This window comes from Euprymna scolopes, chromosome 9 (assembly GCF_053919585.1).
Source record: "Euprymna scolopes isolate OS-2025 chromosome 9, ASM5391958v1, whole genome shotgun sequence".
Classification (NCBI taxonomy): Eukaryota; Metazoa; Mollusca; class Cephalopoda; order Sepiida; family Sepiolidae; genus Euprymna; species Euprymna scolopes.
Genome location: NC_136490.1, coordinates 41,899,748 through 41,913,129, shown reverse-complemented (window position 1 = coordinate 41,913,129; position 13,382 = coordinate 41,899,748). Strand labels below are relative to the sequence as shown.

The 13,382-nt window shown below is 35.6% G+C and overlaps 1 protein-coding gene and 1 pseudogene across 5 annotated transcripts in view; both read right to left on the bottom strand.

Annotated features, from left to right (window-relative positions):
* The window catches only part of LOC145284527 (serine/threonine-protein kinase DCLK1-like), a 246,236-nt gene that overhangs the window by 43,610 nt on the left and 189,244 nt on the right, over positions 1 to 13,382 (bottom strand). Inside the window, exon 1 of one of the 5 annotated variants that reach the window (XM_080133418.1) lies at positions 10,310 to 10,812. The exons of 3 other annotated variants lie outside the window; for them this stretch is intronic. In XM_080133418.1, the coding sequence (XP_079989544.1) occupies positions 10,310 to 10,751 (442 nt within the window). In that variant the 5' untranslated portion in view covers positions 10,752 to 10,812. Of the gene's footprint in view, positions 1 to 2,304; positions 2,439 to 10,309; positions 10,813 to 13,382 lie in introns of those variants that run through there. One more of the 5 variants, XM_080133421.1, reaches the window with a different exon arrangement.
* Positions 2,818 to 2,980, bottom strand: LOC145285310 (U2 spliceosomal RNA; annotated as a pseudogene).

The window sequence follows — 13,382 nt, the reverse complement described above, 5'->3', positions numbered from 1 at the left end:
ACCTTGTATAGGTTACCGTAAACAACCGGTGTGATTAGCCAATCAGCAATTAGTTGTCAGCAGACGACAATTAGTTGCCAGCAGACGACAAGTTTCAATCATGAAAACATAAAAATTATTGTCACTTTTTAAAATCTTAAATAAATCATAGAACGTGAAGTATGAAAAGATCCCTGAAGATTCAGCGAAAATAAAATACACTTATGATAACTATGCTTTGTTTTACAGTTTTCATTTTTAGTCTTTTGAAAATGACAGAAAACGAAGATTAGTTATATTTAATAAAAAAAAAAGAAAAAAAAAAGAAAAATCGTAGTACTTATGTACTTATGTTACCGTGCTGAAATAACGTTTAGAAAGCCATTCTAAACATGCGGAGGGGAAGGTGTTTTATAATTATTCTATAATTCCACCTAATTATTTAATAAAAAGAAAAAAATGGTAAAACTTTAATTTAACTTGAAAATACTATCTACAAAAATAGCATGGTAACATGGATAAGCACCAAAATCGATACTAATCCAGAACCTGAATAAACTTCGTGTCGATATCTTCTATAGGTTACGGTAAACATTCGGCGTGATTAGCCAATCAGCAATCAGTTATCAGCAGACGACAAGCTTCAATGAAATCATGAAAGTCATTGTAACTGGATTTTTTTTGTTTGTTTTACAATTTTAGTTTTAAGTCTTCTGATTTTATCGTCTTTGGCAGTCTCCGCGTCGACCTTTTTCGTCTGTATACATAACTATGCTAGGAAATACCGACGCGTAGTTGGGTTAGATTCTGGATTACTGTCACATTTTCTAAAATATCAAACATTCTACAGAAAGCCCACTTAGAAGTAATCTTTCTTTCAGACATGACCAAAATGTATGGATGCCAATAAGGGAATACTTTCCGCATCTTTTATAAAATATGCGTAATTTTTTTGTTTAAATTACTTAAAAAAAAAACAAAGAAAACAACAAAAAACAAAACAGACACGTAATGAAAAATCTGTTTTCACTACATCATTCCTACTTATACTCTTCCAATCGACTAGTATTTGGGATAATTTAAAATAAAGCATCCTGTATAATATTTATGGGAAAACCTTAAAGATTAATTCTTATGGAAATCGCACCAGACAATGCGTGTAGCCACTTAGTGTAAAGATCTAACATGAAGGAAATATTCGTATTATTTGAATTCATCGGACTACTGTTCTCATCTTGAGTGTAATTTTCACAACGTTTCGGTCGATATAACCTCTGACCTTCTTCAGGTGTATCTTGTCGAACTCGGGAATGTTTCTGTCGAACTCGTGAATTATACGGAATTTCGAGCGGAACCCTTTATTTACTTTACGGGGATAGCATGATCTTGTTCCATCATCCATGACTAGATAGAGGTCCTAAGTAATTCACAATTGTATTTTTTTTTCGGTCGCCCAACACTGAGCATCGAATCTTGAACCTTCAGGAGAATATCATTTTTTACAATTGATTTTTCCAAGTACTCTAACCACTGTGCAATCGGCCCTTCTGTCAAAATTCCCGAGTTCAACAGAAATATTTCCGAGTTCGACAGGGAAAGTATGGTGATAGATCCCCCTTTCACCAACTAAAAATAAATACAAGTACCTAATATATTTTTGCAATCAACTTGGGAGATATAATAAACAACATTTATGGACGAGAAAACGCAAGCATTAAATAAAACAATCAGAAAATAAATATATAAATTAAATACTGAAATAAAATGTAGTTATTAATATTTGAATCTAAAAATAAAAAGATTAATATAGAAGTCACTTATCTCGAAAAAAGACTTCCGTCTCCAAAACGCAAACTGTTGAAGAGAATTTTAGCTTTAAAAACATTAGCGTTCCAAAGATGTTGTTTTTTAATACTAAGAAATGTCATGGTAATCTGTACAAAAGTAAAAAGCATTTTTAGCTTTTGTTAAATTTATTTTTTATTGTTTGTTTGTAATTCCTTGTAGAATTGAAGTTTTGTTGAACTTTGGCATCCCAGGCATCACGGGATTAGAAACTCTGCGCTATCGGATAGCGAATACTTTCTTTAAGAAATTATAACGTAACTTTTATAATACAAACATGAAAAAGTAAAGCAAGAGATATGCGATTTGTTTGCTACTTTACAATTAAAAGAAATCTCAACAGACATCTAATTTGGTAACGCTTTTCTATGTAAAGCAATCGTCAAGATTGAATCTTTTTGTCCGTTTTGTGAATATGACCTTACATGTCAAGTATGTCTCTTATGAGAAAAACTGCAACTAATTCGTCTAAATACTTACATGTCCTGACCTCATCTTCTTGCCGTTTAAAATTCAGTATTTGCTGTAGACGCCTCATCATATATTCATGTATATAAAGACGGTCGAAATTTCTTGAAGGGATCACGTCACAAAAGGGTAACGTCATCCACTTAGAGTTGCAAGACACTACGAAAATCTTTTATGACATAATATACGCATTAAATCACAAACGGATGACGTTTTCTTGAATAGTTGTGTAAAGAACGAGGAAACTATTTTCTGGCGTCACATAGAGATGCCACCATCTATGAAATACCTATTTACAATGCCTCTCCACGGGACAGAGTTAGACACCAGGGTCGTTTTTTAACGTGGAGAAAAGGTACAAAAATAAATTGTCTCAGGCGTGAAAGACTGCTCCTCCACCGAAAGAGAACAAGAGGTGGAAGTGCAGCATCTGAAGAACAGATGGTGTTTATTTGCTCCCCCACCGAGCAAATTAGGCACAAGGCCAATTTTTAATGTGAGGAGTGAAGGGAGGGGGAAGGGAAAAAGGGGACCAGCTCCCGAGAGGTGGGAAATGGGAGCTGGTTAAAGGTCAGGCATGTGGGGTTGCCCCCACATCTGGTCTTTGCTAGTCATAGCTAGTCATAGCTTGCAGCATCTGAAGATCAGATACTACACTTTGATCTTGGCCAAAAGGCCAAGAAGTATTTATTTGCTTCCCTACTGAGCAAATTAGGCACAAGGCCGTTTTTTAATGTGGAGAAATAGGGAGGGGGGAAGGGGACCAGCTCCCGATGGGTGGGAAATAGGAGCTGGATAGTGACAATTGGTATGAAGGGTTGCCCCTACATTGACCAAGGTCTTATATGTGGGGTTTCCCCCACATATGGTCTTTGCTTGCAGTATCTGCCGGAATAGATACTACACTTTGATCCCGGCCCGAAGGCCAAGAACTCGTAACCAAAGGGAAAATATTCTCTATTCACTCAGTATATATATATATATATATATATATATATATATATATATATATATATATATATATATATATATATAAATATATACTAGATGAATCATCTCTAGCGGTTTGAGATATGTTTCTCCAAATTCGACTCTCCCAAGTAGAAGCATAAGAAGGGTCTTCTAGACATTTACATCATGTCTAAATAGTAAAACTAGGAAAGACAGCATGTAGGCTGTTTTCAATGACCCTTTACAAAATCTTTTGAGTCAGTATTTATGACTAACATCAAGAACAGAGGACCAAAGTGTAGTATCTGTTCGATCAGTGGAGGTGAAATCCAGATTGAGGCAATTTTTATTTTTGCTTCTATCCAGAGTGCCCCTTTTTAGAGAGTTGGATTTCCCCCACATTAAAAACCGACCTTGTGTCTAACTCAGCCCTAACGGGGAGGCAAGTAAATAGGAAGATTATAGATCCCATCCCCACCCTATTTATTATTACGAGGCAACTTAATTAAGACCGTAGTGAAATATCGGGGAATACACCCGTTCCTAAACCCAAGGTGTAAAATCAGAAAGAGGACAATAACGGGCGACAGACTCGAAAACAACTTGTAAGACAGGTGATTGATTCGAGGTGGTGTATTAATTTTAAACCGCTTATATGCACCCAAAGTTTCATCCTCTGTTATAACTACGCATCCAGCTACCCCCATGCTTCCGTTCAGTCTTGAAAGACAAAGGATACCCCTTAGGGGCAGTAGCGCGTGTAATTGTGAGGCAAGGGTTGCACAATCCTCAACCACACCTCTCCTGAATCGGCACTGTTTGAGTCCAGTGGTAAGGAGAAGACCAAGACGACTGGAAACAATGCCGAGATAAGCGGAGAGCACATACAGCACCTGAAAGTCCCAAATTGTCACCCATTTAGTACTGACCAGGTTCAACGTTGCTTAACTTCGGTGATCCAGCGGGAACCTGTGTGTCAACGTTATTATGCCGTATCCAGCTACATAGAACTGGGGTCACCAATTCCATAAATAGAACTGATCCAATCAAAAGGTTGCACAATGCCGATTCATGCGAATGCCTTGCTTATTAGTTATTACATTACCGATGTTGCCCGGGAGCCTTTTTGGATGCAAATTATGCGTCGAGAATTATATTAAAAATCGGAAGTTAAAAGTTAAATATAATTATACTTAAGGTGTCGTTGAGCTATTAAAATAATAATTCATTTGGACTGTTACAAGTGTTAACTAATTTTATTGTCTTAATGTTGTCTTAAGCTTTTTCTATATAAAATGAACTAGCAGGTTGTCTAGCGTTGCCCGGTCGTAAAATATGCTTAAATGTGATATTTGAAATCATGCAGATTTCCTATTTATTATTATGGAGTCAATGTTTTTATCAATTATTATATTGTACCCGATACATGGTAGTAATTTAGAAAGCATAAGAAAATGACTTCGATGCTATGAACAGAACTGACACCAAAACATGAAGCGCATTAGCCTTAGTCCTTACTAGTTGGCTTATTGTCAGATGGACGAGAAAGCGTTAAAACTTAACCCACTTTAACGCATATAAATGTATATTTGCGCATGCACACAAAAACACTAAGTCAACAACCGCATGCCAAGTTTCACTTGTGTTTCCATTTTGACCACATATTAGCCATTTTTACCAGCTAAAAACTAAATTGAATGTGTCCCACAAGTCCAAATTCCCTATATATCAAGTTTCAATTCTGTAGAATAAAATTGGCCCTACTATACGCTTAAACATGATATTTTAATTTATGCAGATTACGTATGTATTATTATTGAATCAATCCTTACGAGGAATAAGTTGCCCGGTGGATTAATTCGCAAAATTAAAAAAATAATAATAATGTCGTTCATCAAATTCCGTCTGTGTTTAATTACAGTAACACGCCACCTGATATTTGGACTTGACGATGAATGCTTTCGTAAAGTCACTTCTGATTAATATTTAGTTTTAAAATATACCGACAAAGAAATGATTTGCAGCAATTTTAAATGGTACCGCTTCTTTTATCGTAAATTAAACTCATTAACAAGAAAAAATAAAAAATAAAATGGTGAGGTACTTTAACAGATGATCATTCGATCTGTAGTCGAATGCTCTACCACTCAGCAATATTTCCGGATGAGAATAAATATGTTTTATTTAAGAAGAAATGATTTGCTGAGATTTTATTATTTCGCTTGGTCGGTGTAACGTAAAATGTTCTCCTGTAAAATTCTTCTTTTTTATCTATAAGAGAGAAAGACTATTTTTAAGTTCGTTTTTTTTTCGATTTTCGATAATTATCGGCTGAATTTCTACACAAAACGTATCTAAGAACACTTTCAGACATATAAATTACATTTGTGTGAAATTTGCAAAAGATAGGCTCAGCCATTTCGGAACCTATGTGGAACTCTCTCTCTCTCTCTCTCACACACATACATACACAAAGTGAATTTTATATAATAGTAGATACATACATACATACATACATACATACATACATACATACATACGTACATATATATTTATGAGAGAGACAGATATTAAATTTCTAAGTTTTATTTATAAAAAAATATCGTTGTATGTCTTACTCTTATAGCTTCGATTTCAATAACCTATCGATTAATATAAAAAAAATAATAACGTGAAAGTCAAGTAAAGGAACAAAACTATGCCCATAATGTACATCACCGTTATGAGATATTTATCTCCATATTACGGTAAGAAATGTGATACAAGGATCGAAAAGTAGAATCGACGAGTCAGCACTTCCGAGGAAGATCACTATAACTTGCAAAAGTGACTGTGCAGCTCCGTCGACATGTCTCTGTAGAACCGTCTTAAGCGATTAGCAAAAACGAACCTCTTCTTAAAGATAGTAGACTTCCTAGAACTGCACAACACCAACATCATATCGTAATCAACAAGGAAAATACCATTACAGAAATGGCATAAATCCTGTTGAATTGGATGCCGAGGAAAAAAAGTTCCTTTGGTTACGTGAACGTCATAAATGTAGTCGTTGAGTGTCTACAACTATCTTCCTTTTATGTTCATGAAAAATACGTCAAGTTACGAAGAGGAATTTTGTTACGTTTTAGAATTTTTGAGATGACTATTGGTTATTCATATTATTTGGATTTTTAGGACTATTGTTTGAGTTTCATTTTCATAACGTTTCGGTCTACGTAACCTCCGACCTTCTTCAGGTGTAGTTTGTCAAATTCAGGAATATTTTTGTTGAACTCAGAAATCAATACGAAAATTCGAACGGAACCCTTTATTTAATTCACAGACGTAGCATGTTCTCGTTCTGTCAGCCATAACTGGATACAGGTCATAAGTAAGTCGCAGTTGTATTTTCATTCGACCACACTGAGGGTTAAGTTTCAGAAGAAGATCACTTTTATAACTGAACTTTTTCAAGTACTCTATTCACCTGCCGACGGAAACGTTATGTAAATGACACTCAAGATGAGAGAAGTAGCCCGAATAGCAAAACCAGCGAAAATCTTTATGCAATGATATTTCCTGGTTAACAAATTATTACTGCCCGCACTGCGAATACACGATTACTTTTAAGCACTCACATTTGGAAGAAATCTTTTTTAGCAAAGAAATCTTCATAAAACGAATTTTTAATATCAATAAAATTACATACTAAGAGGTTTAACTGAAAAAACGTAAGACTGAGCTAATGTATAAGCACATGCCTTGTAAATTTAAAAGGTGTTACTCAAAACGCGCGCGCACACACACATAAACACACCTTCAATACGCACTGGTTACCTGCCCTTGTAAGTTCTGTTTGCCCAACAGGTGGCATTTTCTATTTTCGTTTCTCTCTCTCTCTCTCTCTCTCGATCTTTCTCTTTCGATTCGAATCTCGAATGTGATCGAATGAAAATTTTAGACGCGCCTCGGCAGAGCGTTTTCCTTCTTCAAGGTAGGATCGAATACTTGTGTATAACTTTACAAACTCTCACACACACAATGGACTTCCAATGTATACTTCAACGAACTCTCGTATACATTCACGCACACATACACGCAACGAACATTTATGTACATGCATGCTAATTCATACACACGCAAACACTATGTAATGTTCGTAACTTTTCTGCGTAAATAAATATTCCCTTATTTTATCTTTGTTTATTAATGCAAATAATTATTGGTCCTCCAACAAAAGGAGGGTGAACCTGTAAATTCACCGTCGTCCGTTCGTCAGTTCGTCTGTCTGCACTTTTCTTAATAACTACGCTTTGGATTTTTTTTTAAATTTTGCACAAACATTAAACATGATATGAGTAAAAAAGTAATGAATAGGATTTTCCGGGAAAACTCCTGTGCCCCCCCTCCCCGGACTACCTTTCGGATTAAAATGGCTAAAATTGACTCTTTTGTACTTATTAAAAAGAATTGATGCCTTGGATTTTTATAAAACTTTCTGAAAAGTTGTAACAAACTGGTTTCTATATAATTTTGGTCGTCTATACTTCGCGATAACTCTTGGGTGTGCTCAAGGAGCTTTTTTAAAAGTCTAATAAAACATTTTTGGGACTATTTTTTAAACTAAAGCAGAAAGTAACATGAAGTATTTTATATCTGGAATCTATTTTGGCCTAACACCGTTTTCTGTTGACCGAATCGAAACTATATTCCGTTATCCCCCCCCTGTAAAAAAAAGTAATTCAACAAGAAAATAATACACAGCTAAGATCAAATAATAGTTTTATTTTTGTTGTTACTTTAATTATTATGACTACAAAAAAGATGACAACTGTTAACGATAAAAGAGTAAGAAGATAGTGAAACTTCTGCCATATCTTCACTACGACGACCACCACTGTAACTATTACTAACACGTCACTATCAATTGAGCTGACTATCTATAACGTTTCGTGTTAAATCCTAGCACATCTATTATGCATTAACACCGTAAAGAACATCTTTGAACCCAAACTTTCATCCAGCTTTAGCTAAAATAGTAACTTGTGTTGTATTAAATGAAATATTTCGATTAGATATTGTACTTCGCCGTTAAACAAATACAATCGATACTTGAAGGATAGTGCACCACGAATTTAATGGAGATTCACGAGCTTTGGCGGACTTGGCCGCAAAAAGCATAAAATAAATTCACAAATACGAATAAGTTGGTTGGTTGTTTTGTTTTACGGCATATCAACCCTTTTCAGGTTATTTAATGCCGAATCTGGTGATTTTGAAGAACGATTTTTTAATATAGTATATTTGTTTTTTGAGTCGTATTCTATTTAACCCATAGTTGGGACTCTAACACGTACTACCACTCCGGGTCAGAGTGGACATGGGAGCAATGGCAATTAAAGGGTGGCTCCACACTCCAAGGCCTGCAAGCTAGTTTAAGGTCATATCCAGGACCACAAATACGAATAAGGAAGACAATAGATGGATGTAATGAACCTTAATGATTTTCTTATTTACTATCACCCTCCCCCTCAATAACCTTTAATTCTATTTCTGGGGGTAACATTCTCTCAACACAAACGCCCTTTAGTCAAAACAAAACCCCCATCTCACCAGAAAACTTAAACCTACCACTAACCATAAGTTCGGTACTTATACACTTATTGAATCGGGCTGCAATAATAACGTTTTTATTTACAAAGCCATTCTTAACATGAGATGAGGAGGGTGTTTTGTAATGTAAATATTCTGTACTTTCACCTAACAATTTAATAAACAAAAGCTATCGTAAAACTTTAATTTAACTTGAAAATATTATTTAAAAGTAGCGCGGTTCAATAAGTGGGCAAGAACCATAAGTTCATGTGATAATAGACCCTCCCTTTAAAAACAGACAACAACGATAAAAATGCCCTTTTCTGGATAATAAAGAAATAAATCACACATTTATCATTAAATGAATTCTTTATAAAAATGTTTGTTCCTATCAGCATGCCTTTTACGTCAAAATTCGAGAATCGCCATTAGAACTGAAATTGTGCTCATAACGTTAATCTATGCACCTATAAAAGTGAAATTGTCTGTGTATGTACACTTCCTTACCAAATTACTCTGCCAATTTTCAGTCTACAGACTCGAAATTTGACATAAGGGGTATTGAGATTTGGGAAAATCTTTTTAATCGGTTTTCGGTCAGAAATTTAACTGTCAAGGGGTCACAGTTCAGCGATTTGACCTTTGAAAACTCTACCAAACTCTTCCGCCAATTTTGTGTCAAAACACTTGAAATTTAGGATGTAGGTTCCTTGGACATGGATCAAACTTTTTGGTACTAGTGCACCTATTGATCCGTGCTGAAATAATAACGTTATTATTAAAAAAAAAGCCATTCTTAACATGGGGAGGGGAGGGTGTTTTGTACCTATTCTATACTTACAATTGAATAAAAAAAAACATATCATTAAACTTTAATTAAACTTGGAAATACGATTTAAAAAATAGCGCGGATCAGTAAGTGCACTAGCACCAACTTTTTAATTTGATTTGTGTCCAAAACAATAAATGTTAAGAGGTCAAAATTTGAGTTAACGTTTAAAAAATTGACCTCGCAGCTAATTTTTGGTCTAAATATTTGACATTTTACATAAAGTGTATTCAGACGTAGGGCAAGCTTTGGAATCGTTTTTTGGCCGAAAGTTTTGCTACCAAGTGATCAAAGTTCAAAAGATTTGACCTTTACGATCTCAAGCAAACTATACAGCTAATTTTGGGTCTAAACTTGGAAATTTTACATAAAGGGTATTTAGACATGCAGCAAGCTTTTTAATTAATTTTTGGGCGAAAATTTGGTTGCCAAGAGATCAAAGTTCAACGATTTGACCTTCGAAAACTCTACAAAACTCTTCCGTCAATTTTGGGTCTACACTTGAAATTTTAGATGTAGGTTACCTGGACATGAGGTAAACTTTTAATATATATATATATATATATATATATATAAGGGGTCGATCAAAGCTGGGCTGAACTGCTAGTACGTAATAAAACCAAACCTATTACAAAAATTCGGCGAATCAAATATGGTACCCACCTAATAAAACATCACACAACGTTTTTATACAGACTAATATACTGTCATCTTTGGTGAAGGTTTTGGCTGCTATAAATCTGGCACCGTCGCCACTCATGGGTGGAGAAGTCATCCCTTTTATTTTACTTGACTTAGAACTTTCCATCCGAAGATAGCATCTCAGCCAAACCCTGAGAGAAGACATTCCGTGCAATTCTCGTTTCCTTCTTGGCAGCAGGCGTCTTATATGCGTCTTCATATACTCCAAGATCTCTATACAGTTTTCAGAGGTCATCTTTACGGGATCCTTTTTCCCTTTTGTCAACGAATACGTTTTACTGCGCACGTACGAAGGTGTCCCCAAGGCAGTGTTGACTCTATGCTTCGTCGTGATGAAGCTATTCTTACATGCTTGAGTAGTAATTGCGCAATTATAAGTGTTTTTCTCTTGGAGTTGTTCCATTTTGGGAAGGATGTGTGTTTGTTTTTAATTGTTAAAAACAACGAAAAGAACTATTACATCAAAAAGAGTGCATGGACTCTATTGTGACGTCACGTAATCATAACAAAAATATGGCTTCTGCAGAATCATAGTTCGTATTATTTGGATTATTCGAACTATCGTTCTCATCCTGACTGTTATTTTCACAATGCTTCGGCCGATGTAATCATCGACCCTCTTCAGGTCTGTCTTGTCGAACTCGGGAATCTTTCTGTCGAATTCGGAAATCTTCACGGAATTTGGAACAGAACACTTTATTTAATCCGTGGCATAATGGATGTTGTACTTGGTAAAATTCAATTATAAGTTACACTCTTCTGGAGGTTGGAGGTTCAATCTCTAGTGGGGACGAGATTAAAAAAATACAATTGCGAATTACTTTAGACTTCTATCAGGTTATGGCTGAGAGAACAAGAGCATGTCACCTCCCTCCCCCCTGTGGATCAAATAAAGTATTCCGTTGAAATTCCGTGTAGATTCCTGAGTTCGACAAGATACACCTGAAGACGTTTACAGGTTAGATCGACGGAAACGGTTCAAAAATTATACTCAAGATAAGAACAGTAGTCGGAATGATCCAAATAACACACACAAAAAAAAAGGGCTGGCGTGTAGTTTTCAAACTTTATTCAGTAAATTTTTACTTTAACAGCAACTCAATACTCACCTTTAAATTGACAACTTTTATAGGTTTTATATCAGTAGTGGTCACTATTCTTAACATTGAGAAGGGGTGTTTTATAACACACATGCGCATTAGTACTTGTTCAGATGGGAAACAACATGGCCGCCAGTGAAAACATAACGGATTACATTTAATAATAAAGATATTGATATCTAAAAAAATAACTTGTCTGTCGCAAATTTAAATGTGATATTCGTTTTCAGCATACCTGAAACCTAGAAAAGTCATCAATTTAATGGTGAATGTTCAGTTGCCGTTAAGAAATAAAAAAAAACCTTTATTTTATCCCCAGTCAAAGTAAGAAAGAGTATTCTTTCAAGACAACTTATTTTCTATCCTAAATAAACTGGCAAACAGCTTGTGTTCTACTATTAAATAAGGTTGGGAAGTGTTTACTAACCTATTTCTGATTGCATACTAATACAGACCATAAAAAATGAACATATGTTATCAGCATCTTGTTTCCTTAGTCTCCCAGCACTTTCCGCAAGATTCTGGTGGCTCCCAACAAAGCAGTCTTTTGAAGCACTCTAACATTGCAATGGATCCCAATTTTCTCAATCCACTTGTAAAATCCTTTCTTACCCCCCCCAAGGCTCCTGTCACAATGCGTACAACTTTTACCTTCTTCAACTTCCACAATTTTCTTATCTCCCTTTTCAAATCTTGGTACTTCTCCACCTTCCCCTATTATTTTCACATCAGCTGGCATTGCGATATCAATTGTCTTGTGTTCCTTTTTTCCAACAAGACTAAATCTGGTTTCCTTACTTCAATCACATTATAACATTGAATATTCATATGCCACAATAATTTCACATTATCACTCGTCACTACCCCTTCTGAAACACGCCTGTACCATTTTTCACTGCAATTCAACCCTCTTTTCTTGCATATATCCCAATGAACCTCTCCCACAATATTGTCATGCCGTCTCTTGTACTCCTTTTACGTTAATTTCTCACAATTACTGACGATTTGTTGTACATTCTCACCGTTCTGTCCACACAGTGGACAGATTGCAAGAAAAAAAAAAAAGAAACACCCACAAATCGAGATAGACACAAGAAAACTAGAATAGGAACAGCATAAAAGAGCAAGAAAGTTCCTGGAGAAGCTTAACCAGGAGTATGTAGACAGGGATGCTTCACGCAAATGGCTGAACTGTCGAAGACTTTCATTTGATGAGGAAAGACTCATTGTAGCCTGTTAAGATCAAGGCTTACTCACAAATGAATTTAAAGAAATGGCTGGCCTACAAACAAATCGCCAATGCAAATTTTGCCACTCGGCGATTGAGAGCCCAAACCACCTAATGTCTGCATGTCCAATCTTAATGGCAGATGGCCTTTACATTGCCCGCCACAACAAAGTATGTAAATATCTCCACTTAAAGATCTGTGGAGAGATAGCACTTGACAGATCGACGAACATCTGGAAATGTCAACCACCACCGATAACATCAAACGGAAAAGTGACAAAGAGATACAGGCGGGCAGATACATAAAAGACAAGGCCATCAAACCAGATATTGTAATATGGAACAAGTCCAAAAGAACTGCGCTCATTATTGATATCACGGTCCCAAATGATTTTGGCCTGAACAAAACTGAACAGGAAAAGATAACTAAATATCAGGACCTAAAAACTGATCTAAAAGCGATATGGTGTCTGAAAGAAATAAACATTATACCGGTTGTGACAGGAGCAACTGGTTTAATAAAAAAGAATTTCCAGAAATACTTAGAGGGAATCCCTGGAAGACCAAGCTGTAACGAAATACAAATAGTAGCCATAAAGGGAACAACATATATTCTTAAAAGAGCGCTCGGATATAAATTTAAATTTTTATTGAATCAAGTGTTAGCGCCAGGAGGGAGCCGCTTGATCTCTTAAAACTTATTGGG